Here is a 19,011-nt window from a genome sequence, read left to right on the forward strand (position 1 = left end):
AAGGAAAAGAAATGGAAAAATTCTAACATGGATAATAACTGTACAACAGCATATATGCCCCCTTAACATAATTCTGAATATGGTCAGCTACCTTCTGAAGCCGGTCCTATAGGTGGTAACCCCTGTTCTTCATGGAATTTTCGTCGTCATTAAGACAAGAAATACATAACCCCTACTCTTAACCAAAAACTGGGCCACATATCAGAGCAAAAAACCCGAATCTTCTCAGCATTTGACTAGTGAATGCTTCTAGCCAATTCAGATGCTAGTTGAAGTCTTCAATTAACTTGAGGAAAAATTGGGTCTATTTCACAATACATCGAAGCAATGGATACATCTGTGGTCAATTAGCCTGGTTACAAGACTTCCTGGCTCAGGAACTAGAGTAGAAGTAACACTGTTCCAAAAATGAAATGTCAAGGATTCATCCAGAATTTTTCTGAAGAGAGAATCTTGTTGTCCACGTTCAATTTCCGTTGAAGGAGCAACAAAGTATCTGTTTACAGCTCACAAAGGTCAATTTAAGGGCAGACAAGCTTTTGATATGAAAACATCAAGCTCTATATGGTCTAAAAGAAAAAAATGAAAAAAAAAAAAAGATCTTAGGAAACAACTCAAATGGCATCAGCAGTCAAGTAAAGAGTTGTTTATACCAGATCTAATGTGCACGTTTGAACAAGACTGGCACAGAAATGACATGTATGCGCAACTATGTGCCTGTGTTCTTGTCATAACTAATTAATAGATGTGAAGATACGTAGCGTATTTACCAAGAGGGTGTAACCAACATTATTTTTTTGCTGGTTCAAGTTTGAAAGATCGCATGCCTCTATCATACAATCAGTACGACAGAGGCATACTCAAGGTGCTATCACAATTTTCAACCAAAAAAAAAAAAAGGTGCTATCACAATCAGTATTCCTGGTTCAAGTTGCTGGAAATCAACATCTCCAATTGCCAGGATTAACAATTTAATAATCTCTTGCTGCAAATTTTCATGAAAATGCACGTATTTTTCCCCATGAAACAAAGGCTAAAAGAAGACCATTTGAAGCAAGCATCCTGAAAGCCATCTACTTAGATTCGACAGCTTTCATCGTACTCCATCAAGCCCAATTTATTATTAAGCCCAGAAAAATCCAACTTCATCATGCATACAGGGTAGACATTATTTTTGCACCTTCTCTCTCAATCATGTCAATACAACTGAAACCTATCTAGACATCCCATCACTTCAGATTGCCTATAAATGCCTAATGCTTCCTTTAGCCACACCAATCAAATTGTGATGGTGTTCAATTTTTTTAATTGAAGTTTTGAGAAGATTTTATATGCATAGACAAGGGGTTTCTCTGAACAAACCCCCAAATAATTAGCTGACTGTTGTAATTTAAAAAATGAACTCCTCATCTCCTGACATGAGCAATATCTAGTTGTCACTTCCTCTACTGTCTTGTGTGGAATGTTTCTCGTTTGGGATCCATAATCTAATGACGGATCAAGCATTTTGCTTCTATTGGGCTGATCTATTTCAATTTGCAGCTGATGCTGGAAACCAATCACATACTCATTACCGTCGAGGAGGAAATGATGAACTTCACATCCATAAGGATTATAATCCTCGTCACAGGCAAAAAAAAAAGTACTGCTTTTACTGTCTCTTACAAGTGGTGCAGATTGCAGAAGATAAGAGAGCAGGTTGTTTATCATAAGTAATAGTTATCTCAGCATCCTTCCAAACAGTGACATAATAACCGGACCATCCGTGTTGACACTTTCAGTCATTCAAAGTTCTTAGATTTCTTATTTTTCCAATTTTCAATCAACTAGCCCTAAAATATTCAGCGGTACAGTCCACCTTCAACAACAACGCCTCCACATGGCAAGACAAAACTTATGTATAGCAGACAAAAAAGCTTGAGTAGAAGGAGATGAAGGTCAGGCTTTCAGCAATAACCATACCCCATGTCCTATCACTTAACTATAGCTGGTAATGTAACTTATCCTTAATACATTCTGCTTCATTTTATGGCAATCAGCTTGGGATATTTTCTCATGGTCTCACATAGTTTGTATATTACGATGTTCACAACTTTGAATCATACATCCAAGTGACCTTATGCATTAAGACGAGGTCTGACATGGTCTGACATGAGGCCACGACTTTCTTGCACCCAAAATTATGTGGACGACAAAATCATTATGCAATTGGGTCAAGTAAGGCCCACAAGGCTCCTGGTGCTACATGCTTCGGCATAAATATAGATCCTTCCAACAAAAAAAATCATACACCAAAGAAAAGAGATACCTCGTAATATCTTGGCTACTAATAGGAAAGAAGACGAAGAACAGTTGCACTTTCAGCTCCAGCGGCTCAACTTCTCTTCTCCCAATTCTTGAAAAGTTTTCTGCCACTCTTGTCAAAAGATCAGCCCCATTCCATCTGAACTGGGTATCATCATACACCGAGTAGAACTCCCTCAAGCACTCCATTATGAAGGGACTGCAAGGGTAGATTAGCAATTGATGACTCGGCATAGAGTAACACAAAAAATAAATAAAGAATTAATGCACGCCATCAGCAATATATACTAATACAAAATAAGCAGATACACACTGCAGCTCTCCTTTCATTTTATTTAAGGACATCCTTTTCAGTTTACAAGCAACAAGAGAAAGCCAATCCTGTACACCTTTAACACAAATATTCTTTTGTGGAGGTGGGGATGCGGCGTCAAAATCATGCAAGAAAGAACTTACAATTGTTGTAAATAGTAATGGTATTGCCCAAGGAAGTAGAATATTCTTACAATATAAAATACATGATGAAAGAAGAGAAAAAATTGTATACCTCAGTTATAAAAGTCATTTGGTGAAAGCATCTATCAGTGGTGAGCAAAAGAAACACAAGCAGAATCTACAAAATGACAAGTTATAATCACAGTTGACAGCACATGCATAATGCTTCCATGGCCAGAAACAAGAAGTACCTATGCCTTCTGAATGCCATTACAGCACCATTGAGAGACTGTCGATCAAGCTGACTCTCCAAACCAACAGTGTTGTTGAGAGAAGAGAGTGATTTCAACACAATGACATCAAAATCAATATATATTCCACCATATCTGCAGAGAAAAGAACAAAGATACGAAAGTATGTATGTCGAAATTAATTATTCATGGCAATTTACAAATATGACAGAACATTAACGATCCCATATCTGAGTAAAATAAAAAAATCGAGCATTGGGAAATCAACCAAGAGATATTAAAGACAAAGCACGTCTTATACAATCAGCATGGCAAAGTGCTAAGCACCTACGGAAAACTCTGCTTATACTGCTTTCTTTCCCTTAATGGGCCACTCAGTCTTCCATTCCTCTCCCCCACCATCCAAAAAGGTATTATTCACAACAGCCTTTACTTCTTCTAAGTAATATGTGAAAGTCCACCAAGGATATGAATAAACCCTTGCATCAGTCAAAATAGTATAAAACATTCACGAAGGCGGACAGCTGTTCTTGCTAGGCCAATACAACAAGGGAAAGAATGGTACCAAATTAAGACCTTAGAATTGTATCGTCATGGTCATTAAGCAAGCAAACCAGAAACAAACAAGTTCCTTAAGCTGATTGCTAAGATAACTAGAACCCCTTCTGTTGTTGGCAAGCCAACAAGGACAAACATGGCACTCATGGAAAAGATAATCCGAAAACTCCCACCTTAGAGGTAAGTCCTTGAATATAGAGACTTATACCGAGGCTAATAATTTAAAGCAATTCTCAGACAAGAAATACTTGATGACTATGAGAAGCTTCACTCCTGCAAAGGAAGTTGATCTTCTTTGTGGGTGACACGTAAGAACTTAGCTATCTAAAAAGGAATTACTTATCCATGAATGCAGCCTTGAATACATTCTTCACTACTCTATGGGTATCAGCCTATTTACGAACATGAAGGAGTAAGTAAAAAATCGGCAAATAAGAACAGTAATGAATGCCTAGCTGATATGCAAGCCCATACAGATGCCAATTTTGCTAATGCAGATGTCTCCCCACACTAATAGAGTAGCCTAGAGCCAACTAGTACAGTGATTTTAAAGGGCACACTTCCCAATAGCACAGTTGAATTCAATTTCTTGAGGATAAGAATTGCACCATAGAGGGACCACCCTTACTCATCTCTGATAGAATTATTTCTTTTGAGTTAACAATCTCATATCTCATCAACTGCTTTTGAACTTCCAATACCAAAAGCAGAAAATATTGAAAAGCTAAAGCTAGAAATAGAACCGGATACTGATATACCATTCAGAAAAATTTTAGCCTAGTGTTGTTTAGGAAGAAAAATTTGCGATATAACTAGCTAAACTTAAGATTTGGAAAGATGTAATCACCAGGAAGGAATATACTGTTTAAACAGATCAGTTGAATTTGCTGCCTGTACTAAAAAAGAACTGAAGAGACCACATAGAGAAACAAAATGTGTAAATTGAAGTTGAAAGCACAAGTATAACCAGATAATGTCAAGCTAAGTAAACTATTTACTCCAAGTTCTCAGAGAACTCTTCTGTAGATTATCAATCCACCTTAGAGATCAGTTCGAAATAAGACCACTATGCAAACCATGGCAATATTAATAACTTTCTGAAGCTAGCTATTCATGCAGCAGATCTCTCCCCCCCAAACCAACACGAAGCGGACACGCACAAGCGCACGTGCACATGGAGAGAGAGAGAGAGAGAGAGAGGAGGGGGTATCTCTCGGTCCAGAATAGTCCCCTTGAAATTCCAAACTACCAGATTCCTACCTTCATATAACAACATCAACTAACCAAGCTTTATTCCACTAAGCAATGTCAAGTGTATGAATCCTATTCTATTGTGCTCTTTAAATATATCTTTCCTTATTGTCTCCTTTAACATCTTTCTACGTCTTCCCCTGCCCTTCTACCCCGAAACTCCATCCCTTTTTCACACCTTCTCAGTGGGACATCCGAAGGTCTTAATTCATTATGGCAGACCATCTTAATAAGTTCAACAATTATTTTGAAGCCTGATTCTTTACCAAATTTTTATCAATCTTTGGGAATGATTTCAGAAAGCTAGTTCTACTTTCAGATAATCAAAAGGGACTTCAATAGAGCACATCCCAAGAATTTAAAAACATAAGCAAATAAAAACAAAAAAAGCCTAGAGCTGGCTGCTTACTGGTGTTTTTACAGATTCTTTCTGAGTTCTAATTTGAATATTTCTCATATTTCAATAATATTTTGATACGATTGTCTTTAGTAATTTGCACTTTTGGAGAAACTAAGTTAATCGTAGAATCATCTGTAGAGCTTTCACTTACACATGCAGCATTGCTGGACATAATCTATATCACATAAATGACACATTCTAATCACCAGAGCACATTGAAATCTCACTTGTCAAGTACACACTGTGATATAGCAACAGCGCATTCTGCAAACAAAACTATATCATCAAAAGGACTCGCATGAACTACTGAATACATTGGGAGTCCTTAATTATTATCTAATTCAAATGAGGCAACTTGTGAAAATTTCCATGAGGAATAGAAATATTTAAGTTGATGATAACCTACTTGTAAAGAGCAGCAAGCCGGATGAGCTCACTGAAATGAGTAGGATAAAGCTTCGTCTTTCTCCACTCAAACCAGACAGAAGCAAATATGAATGTGGGCGTATCTTTCAGCAATTCTTCAAGATTTGGCATGGCAACAGCAACTTTGTATCTACCAAATTGAAAGCAAGCAGTCAGTTGGAAACCATCAGGCACTTCAAATTAGATGTGTGAGGCTGTGAGCTTACTTATGTCCCAATCCAAGAACCGCAATGATAAAGCGAAAAAAGAGCCACCATAGAGGAACAACTATAGTAAAGAAATTCCCTATGCTCGGTTAACCAGAACGATATCTAAGCCAAAACAGAAGTCAACTAATTGTAGAAATAAGAGGTGTGTCTGGACAAACTGCACAAACCCAGAGATCATTCCTATAAAGAAACTTCAAATCAAGACAAAACAGACTTAACACAAATCTGCTCTCACAGGATCACAACAGATTACTCAGATGAGCCAACAGATGCCTGGGAACTCGGGTTTATTTGGCCCATATTATCACCAGTAGGATAAGACAACCAATGCAATGCAAACTCCCAATAGAGCAACAATAACTAGTTGAACCAAGTAAGAAGCGACTTCATGCTTATTGTTTAAAATTGATCAGATACCTATGCTTATCTATCCAGCAAAAGTTCATCTAGAAAAAGAAAAGTAATGTGAACTTGAGCAATTACCCATCCTTCAGAAAGCTATCTCTGAAGAAATCAAGCTCGATAGTCTCTGAGAACACAACAACACAAGCATCTGGATGCTGTGAGAGCAGACTCTCCAGTGCCCTTTGATGTCGAACACTAAACATCCATGGTGGCGAGTTCCACACCATGAAAACTCTTAAGTGACATCTACCCGTTCTAAAAAATGCATTCATAAATTCTGTGAATGATAGCCCTGGATGCAAGCCAGGGTAGTAACCCCATCTCCTTCCATCTGCATATACATGACCTTCAATTTCTGAACTCCTCCTATTCTCTTGAATTGCTGCACTCTGACTATTTTTGCCAGACAAATTGCTGTCACCACGTCCATTAGCCTCACTTCCATCAGTTTTCACAACACTATTGGATACATTCCTCATATTGTCATCTAATGTCCGTCGCTCCGCCCTCCTAATCTCACCTCTCCTTTCAAATTCACTATCTTGACTCATTGCACTACCAGTCTTCCTACTACTAGCCACATCATTGTTTTCTCGCAATCGCGCTTCTCGAGCATCCTCTGAGATCCCTAATGGCTTCTTGACAGAAAACGGCACTTTCCTGAATTCGTTCAACCACCATTTCTGCACCAACCTATCCCCTCTGGTATACCCGGTTACGCCGACCCCATCCGGATCTTGCAACATCGGGTTGTTCGACGGATTCAAAATATCCAGACTGGACCTGAACATTCTATCCTTCCTCAAGAACTCGCTTTTCTTATCGAACCAATCGCCCCACCCTTCCCTCAGCGGCGAAACCCTCTTATTCACCTTCAACAGGAGAGCATCCTCCACGCTCGTCACTTCAGTCACCTTCCTCCTCAAACCCTCGTCCACCGGCATATCATCGGATCCAAACGCCGTCTTACTGCGATCATCAGGAATCGATCCCACACCTAAAACCGAGCCATCGTAGTCCCACTCGTCGATCGAGCGCTTGCTAAACGCTCGACGTATGGACCCCGTCGCGTGATCGTAGAAGTAATTCTTATCGGCGGCCGTCGATCGATCGGCCTCCGCCTCCTCGTCGTCGTCGTCGTCCTCGCCCTGGTCCTCGCTCTCCCACCGCGAATTCGCCGCGCCGCCCCTATCGGCCTCCTCCTCCTCCTCGACGATGTCGAGCTCGTCGATCTTGTCGTCCCCTCCGAGCTGCTGCTCGGCGAGCCGATCGACGGACTCCGCGGCGGGATCGGAGAGGACGCGGCCGGAGACGGCGTCCGCGGCGGAGGCGGCGGAGGTGGCGGAGGAGAGTCGGGAGTAGAGGAGGGAGACGGAGAGGAGGAGGAGGACAGCGGAGATCAGGGCGCAGGCGTGGGCGCCGCAGCGGGGCCGCCGCCGGGATCGGGGTGATCGGAGCATTTGTGTTCTCGGCGGCGACGCTCGAGAGGCTTTTCAGCGGCGGTCGTCAGCTTCAAGCTTCTAGTGCCGGAGCGACCACGCAGTTGGGCCACGCCGAAGTGGTGACGTCAGCGATCAAAGGAGGTCACTTTGATCTTTATTTTCTTTAATTTAAAAAAAAATGACGCAAATAGTCCACGAACTTTTAATTTGTTCAATATGGTCCTTGAACTTTAACCCGATGTGCAATGTGATCCCTGAACTTTTAATTTGTCCAGTGTCATCTCTGAAATTTTGGTATATATTTAATTTAGTCCGTGAACTATACGAAAATATTCAATAGTGTAGTCTTTCAATTAATTTAAGAGCAAGGACTTAAACAAATTAAAAATTCGAGGACCTCATTAAATATTAGACTAAAGTTCAGGGACCATATCGTATATCGGGCCCAACTTCATGGACAATTCGTGTCGTTATCCCAAAAAAAAATCGATATTATTTTCGAGTATCCTAAAAGAAATAATTAAAATCACTAGAGATAGAAATAGCGCGTGTCAATACACTTTGAGAATTGACCACATACTTCCTCAATTAGAAATATGTACATTTCCAAAGCAAAATTAATGAGGTTACCAAATATCTTATGCGCAATTTTTCATATTCTCCTTAAAGAATCTCTAGATAGAAGAATAAACTAGGAAAATTGGCCAGATAGGTAAAAAAAAATTTATGTAGTTATGGTCCCAAAATAAAACGGTGTAGTGCACAACTTTTATATCATCATTAAACTTTCAAAATGATCACTTTTGGCACTAATGTGAGTGATTTTTTTTTTTACGTTGATTGTTTCCGCTTATTTTGTAGGTGACCAATTATTATTTAATGGCATATGTGATTTTTGAGGCTCTTTTCCTGATGTGGTCTTCGTTTAAGACGAATGAAGCTCAACATATTTTTATGTGTCTAACTTGGTTAAAAGAACACGCTCTATTATATTTGATGTAATGTGCACTTCAATGCCATCGTTCGTTTATCTCGTCGATTATTGTCCGATTTCTCAGACACCCGTTTAATAAATATCGAATATGCAATATTGTTCTTTTTTATAATTCTAATTATCGGATTTTGAACGTATTGGCGAAAATTTTTACATGAGGGGAGTATGGATTTGTTAGCAGAAAGCAATACTTCTAAGGATGGATTGATCGTGATTAGGCTCAATATTTTCCTTCATCTAATACTTGTTTATTTCAAATTAAGTTCATTGACCCAATACTCTAAGGGCAATTGTTAATACCATTCACTTATAAATCATTAGCAAAAAGGTTAATACCATGGAAAACCCCCAAATCGGTACACCTGAAACAAATTTACATTAAATTAATTTTTTGACCATCAAAAACTCTAAACCGATACACCCGTAACAAATTTACCTTCCGTTAGTTTCCGTTAAATTGAATTAGTACCACACATAAAACCCCAAACCAGTACACATGTGACAAACGGATGGCAAAATCCAAAACCGATACACCTGTCAACTGCCACGTATCATTCAGCTCAGCAATTCGGCGATAAAATTTAACACGGGTAAATTTGCCACGTACGTATCAATTTGGGGTTCAGTTTATAACGGATGCATCAATTTAGAGTTTTTCGTTATATCAACTCTTAACAAAAATAATTCTTTATATCGAAGTATTTCCCTTTTCTTATTTTTTCTTTTTTTTTTGCATTTTCTCTTTCTTTTTGGAGGCCCCCCATGTCTCGTCAGTTTGGCATCGTTATCAACATGTCGGAGTCGACAGTCGCGAGTGTGTGAGCGCGCACGGTGCCAAGTGTTTCCCCCAGAAACCTTCCATGGCCATGCTCGCTCGCTCCTCCTCCTCCTCGTTTCCGTTCTCTCTCCCAAAACCGTGCGCGCATATATGTGTGTCCATGAAGGCCGCGCGTATATCTCCATGATCCAGATGAGCGAAGCTCCCAACCCTTGTGCCGCGCTCGCGAAGCTCCCAAATTGACCTCTCCAAGCTCCTTCTCCTTCTTCTTCTTCTTCTTGTTCTTCTTCGTCTTCTGGGTCGCTCGGCGGAGCCGCCGTCGAGTCGCGGGCCGCCGCCGCCGCGACCCGGTTGCTGTTGTTTGCGGGTTTCTGATCCCGGGTCGCCGTGTTTTCTCGCTCTCCGTGGATTTTGGAGGGCGGGTTTTGTTGGTTCTTGCTCGCCTTGGTGGGTTGTGTGAACGCACGCTTGGCGGGTCGGTCAGGGTTAAAGCTGGAGAAGGCGGAGGAGTTCTTGGGTCTCGCGACGGCGCATTGCTCGGTACTCGGCTGGTTCGGTTGGGATGTTTAGGAGCAGCAACGTAGCTGCGAGGATTTTCGAGCGGCAGATTCGGACTCCTGCTCCCGGCACTAGTGTACTCCTCTGTACTTTTTCATAACAATTTGATCTTCGTTGTTGCTTGTGCTTGTTCGTCTGTGTTGGGGACCTTCCGGTTCTGGCAGTTCTTTTATGTGCTCTGAATCGAATTTTATGCGAATTTGCCAAGCTCTTGCTGAACTGACTTTTGGGGGCTCCTTCTTGGAATAATGTGCTATCAGGAATGTGCGCAAACTTCTATCTTACTTAAAGGAAGAAATGATGGAGGAATTGCTTAATTTAGGTCTCTGGAAGCTGGAAACATTTGATCGCTGTTAGTTCAATGGAAGTGAGCTTGATACATACTGAACTATCGTGCTAGACCATGTCCCGACAGGGTTTTGCATTGACTTTTGAATAGTCAATATTATATTGACTTCCGGCTCTAATCAGCCGTGCGGTCGGTTGGCACGATTGATGCTTGTAGAGCAGAAAATATCCTCTTGTGTACTTTATGCGATGTTATATCGACATGGTGCATGCAAATTTGGTTCTTCCGCAAATTAATTGTGTGTGCCTTGATTTAGTAGAGTAATGCTTCAATTAGTCGAGTAACAAACTTTTTAGAGTTCCATGTTGTGGTAATGGAAGTTCATGTATATGCATTGTGTGCAGAAGAAAATCGAAAGTCGACTGATGTGAGTGATTCTGCATGATAGAGGGAGAACAGGGAGACAAGTGGGATGATAAAAATCTACATCAGTGACTGTTATTCGAGTTTCATTGGCGCGTTTGTGCTATTTTGGATATACAAATTGTAATAGCAAGTGAGAGCATTAACAGAATAGAAATAACTGAACTTCCTCAAATTTGAAGCCTTCCTTCCATTGTGAAGTAGGATATAATAAATGATGATCAGGGTGCTAGTAGCATGTTGCTCTTTTGGTTGTCCATGTAGCATGCCGTTTGGTGTAATTCTAGTCTGTGGAACAAGTAGGATACACAATTTATGTCGGATATATTGTTATGATGTACTGAATATGTTCCATAGTTACAGCAAAAATCACATCTGGACATGGCGAATTTTGTGGCTTGTACCAGTATTTGTCCTTTCTGGGAGCCATGATTGGGCCATTGACATAAAATGCATGTGGTTGCGTCAAGATGAAACTGATCAAATCTGCACCTTGCAGGTTCACTGTGCTAGACTATTTTATGAGAATTTGGTCCCAAGCCACACTATATATGACATTGAATGTCCAGATCATTCATTTCGAAAATTCACTGAAGATGGTCATTATCTCATAAGTTTCAGCCGGAATAATCAAGATTTGATAGTATATAGACCAAGATGGCCATCATTCTGTTGCAAAGAAGAGAACTGCATGCATGATCTCCCCCAGAAAGCAAAAAGATTCGACAGTTTTTTCACTGAACTGTACTCTGTCTCACTTGCTTCTAACAATGAACTCATATGCAAAGACTTCTTTCTTTACTTGGGGAGCAATCACTTCGGGGTCTTTGTTACTTCTACTGCTCCACTTCATGATGCACCTTCATCCGGGGAAGCTGTCCCTGGGATCCCCTCAATAGACAATATAACTTTTCACCTCTTAAGGTGGGTTCGTTAAGATATGAAGTCTCTGGTGTCAAACCTTGCAGAGCTTTTCTGAATGAAGTTTTTTAATTTCTTTCTTTGGTGGCTTTTTCTGGTTTGGATAGACTTGAAGATGGAGATGTACTGGATAAGAAGGTTTTTCACAATGATTTTATTAACTTGAGCCACAACATGGGAGTCTTCTTGTATGATGATCTACTGGCTATTGTTTCTCTTCGCTTTCAAACAATCCACATACTACAAATTCGAGACTCTGGGAACCTAGTTGATGTACGAGCTATTGGAAAATTCTGTCGTGAAGATGATGAACTTTTCCTCAATTCCAATGCCCAGGCAAGTGGACTTCTCCATTCTGTTGTTTATGGTGTGCATGGGCTACATTTTTATTAACCTTAAGCTTGTCCGGTTCAAGGAGAGAAAACGAGCTGCAGCATCCACCCTTTATAGCTTGTAGATGCAGTACTTCACATGACACATGACAAGATTGCATGAGTAATATCTGGTTACCAATGCAGTAGAACAATTACTTTTTGACATAAGAAATTTGACTGTCACTCACAAGCTTGGACCTTAATACATTTAGTAGGATAGACTACATTTTAAAACTATATTCATTTGGTAGCAAACATCCTCTGTTGGAATATTGTGAGCATATATCACTTTACGATATCAAATTTGTGCAAGATTACTGATGTGGTTATGCGCTCGTTGAATAGTTATCCTTTTGCTAAGCTAGCTCGTTTGCTTTTGTTTTTTTAGAAGATTTTTCTAATGTTCTATGTTGTTCTAAAGGATGCGATATAGTCCTGTCAATTGTGTCAAGCCACCGTGGCGAGGAAGTGGGGAAGTCTACAGAATAGGCAGTACATTTTAATTTTATTAGCAATTCTACTCTTTAATGTTCTTTCTGATGGATAAAACTTTATTGAATGAACTGAAATGTAAGAGGGAACTGCTAGTAAATTGTACAAAAAATGTCCTGCGTTTCTAATGGAGTTCTCTGTTTTCGCACTATGGGTCATTGGCTAAAGAAATGTGATCCATATGGATGTATGGTCTCTTTAGTTATCTCTTTATGCTTGTCTTTATGCTAGCTAGTCCACTGGACACGGTCTCTTTGATCTTTGGTCGCTTTGGAGACCACCAATAAAACTTGTCGGTAGATAACTTTATCCTGAAGAGGTCCCATTACAATTGCGTAAAAGATGATATGGTTTGCTATTTTGAAATTATGAGTATTTGAGTTCTGAACTTACTAAATCTTGGTCGCTTTTCAATTCCAAGGCTGTTCCCTATTTGGTTGGTTTTGTTCCATTTTTTTGGTCTTGTTTGTCATCTAAGGTCGTAGTCTCAACTAATATTATTACTGTTGATGGCAGTATATGCCAGTTTCTGACCAAAGTCAACTGCATCACTCAGAGAATCATGTGGAGACCCATGCGCATCAAAACCAGCTATATCAAAACAGTTCTTTTTTAAGTGGCATCAAGCAACGCTTGCTGTCATTTATTTTCCGAGCAGTATGGAATCAAGAATCTGATGATATCCTGGTAAGTTCCTGGATTTGTTTTCTGATCATTAGCTTGCTTATTATACTGCTGTTGGGATATGGGAGTGGTCCATAAATTTGGTAGGTGGCATATCCGTGGCAATTTCATTAAACAGCTTTGTAGATCTTCTCTATGCTGATCACTTGCCATTGAGGCCCTAGCCCACTAATCCATTGTGGTTTTGCCCAGTTACAGTCAGCAGCTGTGAGAGATGCACTCTATATACTTGCCGCAGCCCCGTCATGCTTGTCAATGTGGTCCAGAAACCATTTAGATTGCTAGCACATGGAGCTAGACCCATCAAATGGGTGGCTCGGTTCAAAAATGGTCCAACCTGCATTGGCCCATTTAACTTGTTTTGATCCATTTCCACGTAATGGAAATCTAGTGGCCCATACCGACCTGGTCATTCCCAACCCATATCCGGCCCGACCCATATTGCTAAAACTCTTTCATATTTAACCACGTCTAGAAAATTCATACCCAAACTAAGTGAGAGCGTGGAGTGAGCGAGCAAGTGTTAGATCGAGTAAGGGCGAGAGAGAGTGAAGAAAGAGTCATAGAGGTGGGCTGGGTCTAAGTAAGTTGTGAACCCATCTAACACCCATATTAGTTTGGGTTTTACCATTCTAAACCCATTTATGACCCATTTACTAAATATAACTATCCATATAACAACTCAGCCTATCAAATATGGGTTAAGAAATGGTTCAATAACCCATTTTGACTGGTCTACATGGGGCACAAGGCAATACAAATCAAACTTTCTTATAATTACGTGTGTCGAGGTGTTTACTAGGTGGGGGTATCTATCCAAGACAAGCAATTCAATGCAATTTGTGGGGACTTGAAGTTCTAAAATGGCTTTATTTGGAGTATTTTGACACTGGCTGGCGGTAATATTCTTGTATCTATTGTATCTTGTGTCTCTTGCAATTCAAGGACATTTAATTGCCACAATGGAGAGCGGTTCTTTCTTCGGGTTGTATCTATAGTAGACAAAGCTTGCTCCTTTGCCGTATACGAAGATAAAAATTAGAAAATGAAGGCAAGGGCTCTGATTGGTTTCTTACCTCCAATCCTATATGAGAGCCCAAAATATCCATCCATGTCATATATCTCAGTGTAGCCCCACTCTCTGTCACAAGCTATAGTCACATGCCACATTCCTCCTAATCACTTACTGACTCTGCATATAGCGAGAGAGGCAAGAATCTGTCATTCATTTTGCATCTATAGTGCAAAATGCAGCAAATTCTCTTACGAGACTCTATTAAACCGAGAATCAAAGATATCCATATGGAATAGTATTATCAAGCTACCTTGGGCTTAGATGAAAAAAATGCTGAATTAAAAAGATGTTGGAAGTTTTGGATAGGAAACACACTGTATCTAGTCCATTCAGCTAATAGATTCTGTATATTTCTGATTCAAGAGCTTGAAGGAAGCTCTTCTTGTATATCAATAGCATCTTGAGTGAGTCGTAGGCTAATCCAAAATTTATTAGCGGAAGCTTTAGTATCAAAACTTAATGTTTGGATATGTATGCCAAGCATATGTTATCAGTAGTGAACTCAGTTTGCTATCTTTCTCAATTTCCTTCCCTCTTTCTAATAGAAGTACTTGCTTAAATGCTACTAGAAGGGGCTCATCATAGTTCTTTGATATCAACATACTATGATGGTCCTTGTTCTAATGAACTTTTTTTCTTGGATCAGAGAGTTCAATCCTTGAAGAAGAAATTTTATTTCCATTTCCAAGATTATGTTGACTTGATAATCTGGAAGGTAAGATCTGAAGTTTTGACAGGATGATTTTACTACATCCCTTTGCCCTTGATCCACATGGACATTGCTCTTGTGTCTGTCTTAATTCTTGCTCTTAAATATTTTTTGGACAGGTACAGTTTTTGGACAGGCACCATTTGCTAATAAAGTTTGGGAGCGTGGATGGAGGGGTAGGTCTCACTTTTTTCTAAAACTGCTTTAGCAACTTGTTATAGCTAAAAAATATAGCACAATAAATCCAAGACTACAATCATGGTAGAGATATTAATCACAGTGCCTGGTCCCTAATGACCTTCAAGCTGGAATTAAGGTAAAGATAAGGATGCATCTTAAGCTGGAAATAAGGAAAAAAAATTTACACGGATACCACCTTGCGATGCATCTGAACCCATGTGGAGCCCAAAAACTATTCTTGCTTAAGGTTCCTTTCCGCTAGTTCAGAATCAAATAAGATGAGACACCGATTATGTTCAATGAGTGCAGCTCCTATTAATCCATGTCAGATGGTGTAATTGATTTCACTGATTTTGGCTTACTGTATTGTAGACTTTTGAGTTTCTTCATTTTAAGATTCTAATCTTTCCTTCTCTTAATTGGAGAAAGTATTTTGTGATACAGAAGATATAGGACTAGATCTCCTGACTTTTTTTCTATTCAAGCTTTTGGTGTCAAGGAACGCTGATCAGCACCACGCTTTCTTTGCTGTTTATAACATGGAGACAACTGAAATTGTTGCCTTTTATCAGGTACTATTTGTCTCAAAATTTTCAACACTTTCCATTGTACTATTGGAACTTATTTGCTGATGGATTCAATTTTCCATTTGCAGAATTCAGCTGAGGAGCTTTATCTCTTCTTTGAGATGTTTTGTGATCATTTTCACCCTCAGTCAAGAAATTCACTTCACATGAATTTCATTTCTTCTCATTCGAACAACATCTACGCTTTTGAGCAATTAAGAGGCATAAAAAAGAAAGCAACCTTTACACAGGTTAGTTGTCCAAGCTGGTGCACAGTTAATTATAATATTTTATATCTCCTGTGGGTCATCTTAAATTTGTTTTCTTGTAAAGCGTCAAATAGAAATGATTCTAGATTGGATACATTTACAATATGATCACCCTCATAGTGCTTCTCTTGACCTATAAAATAAGGACAATTAGTAAACGTGGAACCCTCATCAGTGCTTCAGTTAGGAACTAATTTTTTGGAATTTCTCATGTTTTTACGAGTAACCTTGATAAATTTGAAACCCGTTTTCGCAAGAAAGAATTTATTAGTGTCGACTTTCATCAACAAAAAATACAATGAAACCTAATAAAAGTGTAACACTGTCATCTTGCAGTTTGTGAAGAAGATGCTGGGTTCTCTACCCTTCAGCTGTCAGTCACAAAGTCCTTCTCCCTATTTTGACCAATCACTCTTCCGGTATGACGAAAAGGTTTGTCTTGGAAGCTTCTCTAGTTTTTAGCCCTACTACATGCATGTCTTGTTCCATGTGTGCAAAGCAACTTCAATCTTGCACTTTGAGGCTGGTTTTGTGACAAATTTGCAAACCATCAAAATTTTGAGGTCTAGCTTCACCAGTTGTCAAGGAAGCTCTAGATGTTCGAATTTGCATTTCTAAGTTGCACAAGATTGACCCACTTTCAATGCTGAGAATTCATATTGGGTGAGTTTAGGTGGAGGATCTTGTGGACTGTAGAGTTGCTTGTTTAATTTTGGCCGGTGGAGTTGCTTGATTATAAGGTTTCCTCTTTGTTCTTTTTTTGGGTTCTGAGGGACCAATTGTTGTCTTGTGCTTGATGCTGAAGTCTGTGAGTCTTCAAGTTCAAGTTTTCTTGCCAACACACACACCCTAAAATAAGAAGAACAAGTATGCTGCATCCCTAGCGTATGGAGCTAAGAATATTCATATATTTTATCCGACAGATATGACAGTCAACTTAAACATGGCAATATATGGCTTCTCTCCTTCAATACTGTTTCTATATTGTATAACTTTTCAGAGATGGTAATCAGCTTAGGTATTCTCTATCCAATTTCTTTACTGCAGCATGTCTTTCACCAGTAGAGGTCCACCATTTTAGCAGTCCTGTGGAGTTACATATATGGGTCACAGCACCTTGTAATTGAAGATTCCTGACATGTCCATCCTCGGTTTTACACGTGCGGAAGCAAATCATCGATGATGGAACCTTTTAACATTGAGTAATTGCTAGGAGTTTTCCCTTAGGTAGCTTTCAGGGAACATAGAGAAAAGCTGCACCTGTGATTTGCTAAGCATGTGTCCGAGGAAGTCAGCAATGGCAAAATGTTGCAAGATCTGCCTACAATAGTTAGTTACACAGAAAATTCTATGCAACTTTGATATTGTTTTTCCATTTATCCGTACCCTAGTCGTGGATGCTTCAACTCTGTCCACCTCTAGCTTTGATCATTACCAAGAAATTTTAAGCCATAGAACATCAAAGGAAATCTGAGAACCAATGATGGGAAGACTATGAACTGTTGAAAGTTGATAAGTATTATAAGACTTTTAAGCACTGACCATTCAATGCTCACGTTCAACTTTTGACAGATTTGAGTAGTTCTTCATTTTGGAGTATGTTTTATAGCGTATATAGAGACTTTCGCATGCTCTCAGTCCACTACTAACTTGGTTGAGCTTTCTTGAGTTTCAAATAGTAAGTTCTTACACTTATAAGTTCAGTTTGGCATGATTGCATCCAAGTGATGAGAAACGATGAATAAAAGTATTTCGGCACAAAAGTGAAAGCACTTGAATCAGATAAGTTTCGCAATTCATCCTCCACGGTTGGTTTCGATATTGAGGGTTCCACATGGATATATCCGTTAGCAATTATGCTTCCTAATTTTATTATTCTGTTGTTGAATTAACTGGTGGCATCAGTTCAACATTTTCGACTTAATTCATCCTGTTTACTATACATACTGAAAGCTGTAGCAGGATCTTAAGTCATCTATATGCTAAGTTTTTTTTCACTCTTTTCTTTCTGGTGAAGAGTTGATGCATTTGCTTATATTATTTATTTATCTATTCAAGAGTGGTTTTACTCTTCTCAGGCGATCCACTCTCCGTGGTTGGTTTGCTTACAATTGACATCATATGTTATAACATTAGACTGGAAGGTTGTCTACTGGTCTGATTCTCCTTTTCTTGCAGTTGATCTCTGCAATTGATCGGCACAGGCAGTCAACTGACCATCCTATCAAGTTCATTACAAGAAGGCAACCGTGCACACTCAAGTTCAAGATTAAAACAGGTGAACCGTTTTGACTACATTGGACAACATTGGACATTTAAGTTGGTAATAATCAAATTCAAGGTAGCGAGGGAGGTGTCTTAATTTCGTCATCTGCATGTTTCGTCATTTGGCAAGGCTTAATTATGGCTGTAGTTCCATTCCAGTTCTCGATTGTGATATTTCGTTTTTCTTACTATTAAGATTAGAGAAATGAATGATTGAAATTGACATGGCTTTCGACTAGGTCCGGAGGCTGGGAGCGCGGATGGTCGGACAAAAAAGATATCCTCTTTTCTCTTCCATCCATTTTTGCCCCTCGCTCTATCCATACAACAGACGTTGTTCTCACAGCCATCCATTAACATTCACTTCCGTAAATGAGGTTTCGCGTTATCACTTGCGGCATTTTCCGCCAGTAATAGTCTTGTAAATGTATTTCAAAAATATTCAAGTTTTACATGGGGTTCTTGTACATTTTGGTGCAATTGGCCCCTGGTAAAATCATAATTAGCGTCGATCTTTTGTAGTCGTACGTCTCCAATAAATTACAGTTATATTTCCAAAAGGACGATGCTAGGTATACTAAGACTTGTCTCGAATGAATCCACATAAGGTAGACATAGACGAGTGATTAGTCTATGTGCCTATGACTCTTAGATTTGTGTTGAGTTCTTGATGGATTCAAGTGACCTGATTGGAAATAATCGACAGGATACAAATGCTTTAACACCATGAAAATGATCAAGGCCACATTTAAG

The 19,011-nt window shown here is 39.4% G+C and overlaps 2 protein-coding genes across 6 annotated transcripts; one reads left to right on the forward strand and one right to left on the reverse strand.

The window, feature by feature from the left end:
• Nucleotides 1-263: 263 nt before the first annotated feature.
• Nucleotides 264-7,805, reverse strand: LOC115689023 (uncharacterized protein At4g19900). 3 transcript variants are annotated; one of them, XM_030614990.2, is made up of 5 exons: nucleotides 6,318-7,804; nucleotides 5,606-5,755; nucleotides 2,991-3,125; nucleotides 2,309-2,503; nucleotides 264-496 (listed from the first exon to the last, which is right to left on the reverse strand). In XM_030614990.2, the coding sequence occupies exons 1-5, from the start codon at nucleotides 7,697-7,699 to the stop codon at nucleotides 310-312; spliced, it is 2,049 nt and encodes a 682-aa protein (XP_030470850.2). In that variant the 5' UTR covers nucleotides 7,700-7,804; the 3' UTR covers nucleotides 264-309. The 3 variants fall into 3 exon arrangements, with proteins under 3 accessions (XP_030470850.2, XP_056173729.1, XP_056173730.1); XM_056317754.1 differs by lacking the exon at nucleotides 264-496 and adding an exon at nucleotides 539-569; XM_056317755.1 differs by lacking the exons at nucleotides 264-496; nucleotides 2,309-2,503; nucleotides 2,991-3,125 and having other exon boundaries at nucleotides 5,602-5,755; nucleotides 6,318-7,805.
• Nucleotides 7,806-9,953: 2,148 nt separating this feature from the next.
• Nucleotides 9,954-18,818, forward strand: LOC115689025 (light-mediated development protein DET1). 3 transcript variants are annotated; one of them, XM_030614991.2, is made up of 11 exons: nucleotides 9,954-10,087; nucleotides 11,223-11,647; nucleotides 11,752-11,980; nucleotides 13,027-13,197; nucleotides 14,916-14,984; nucleotides 15,098-15,154; nucleotides 15,644-15,730; nucleotides 15,814-15,975; nucleotides 16,330-16,425; nucleotides 18,172-18,271; nucleotides 18,498-18,818. In XM_030614991.2, the coding sequence occupies exons 1-11, from the start codon at nucleotides 10,016-10,018 to the stop codon at nucleotides 18,632-18,634; spliced, it is 1,605 nt and encodes a 534-aa protein (XP_030470851.2). In that variant the 5' UTR covers nucleotides 9,954-10,015; the 3' UTR covers nucleotides 18,635-18,818. The 3 variants fall into 3 exon arrangements, with proteins under 3 accessions (XP_030470851.2, XP_030470853.2, XP_056173652.1); XM_030614993.2 differs by having other exon boundaries at nucleotides 15,104-15,154; XM_056317677.1 differs by lacking the exon at nucleotides 16,330-16,425.
• The last annotated feature ends 193 nt before the right edge of the window (nucleotides 18,819-19,011 follow it).

Source organism: Syzygium oleosum, unplaced genomic scaffold, assembly GCF_021117445.2.
Source record: "Syzygium oleosum isolate NSW1041296 unplaced genomic scaffold, Sole_v2.1 Sole_v2.14, whole genome shotgun sequence".
Taxonomy (NCBI): domain Eukaryota; kingdom Viridiplantae; phylum Streptophyta; class Magnoliopsida; order Myrtales; family Myrtaceae; genus Syzygium; species Syzygium oleosum.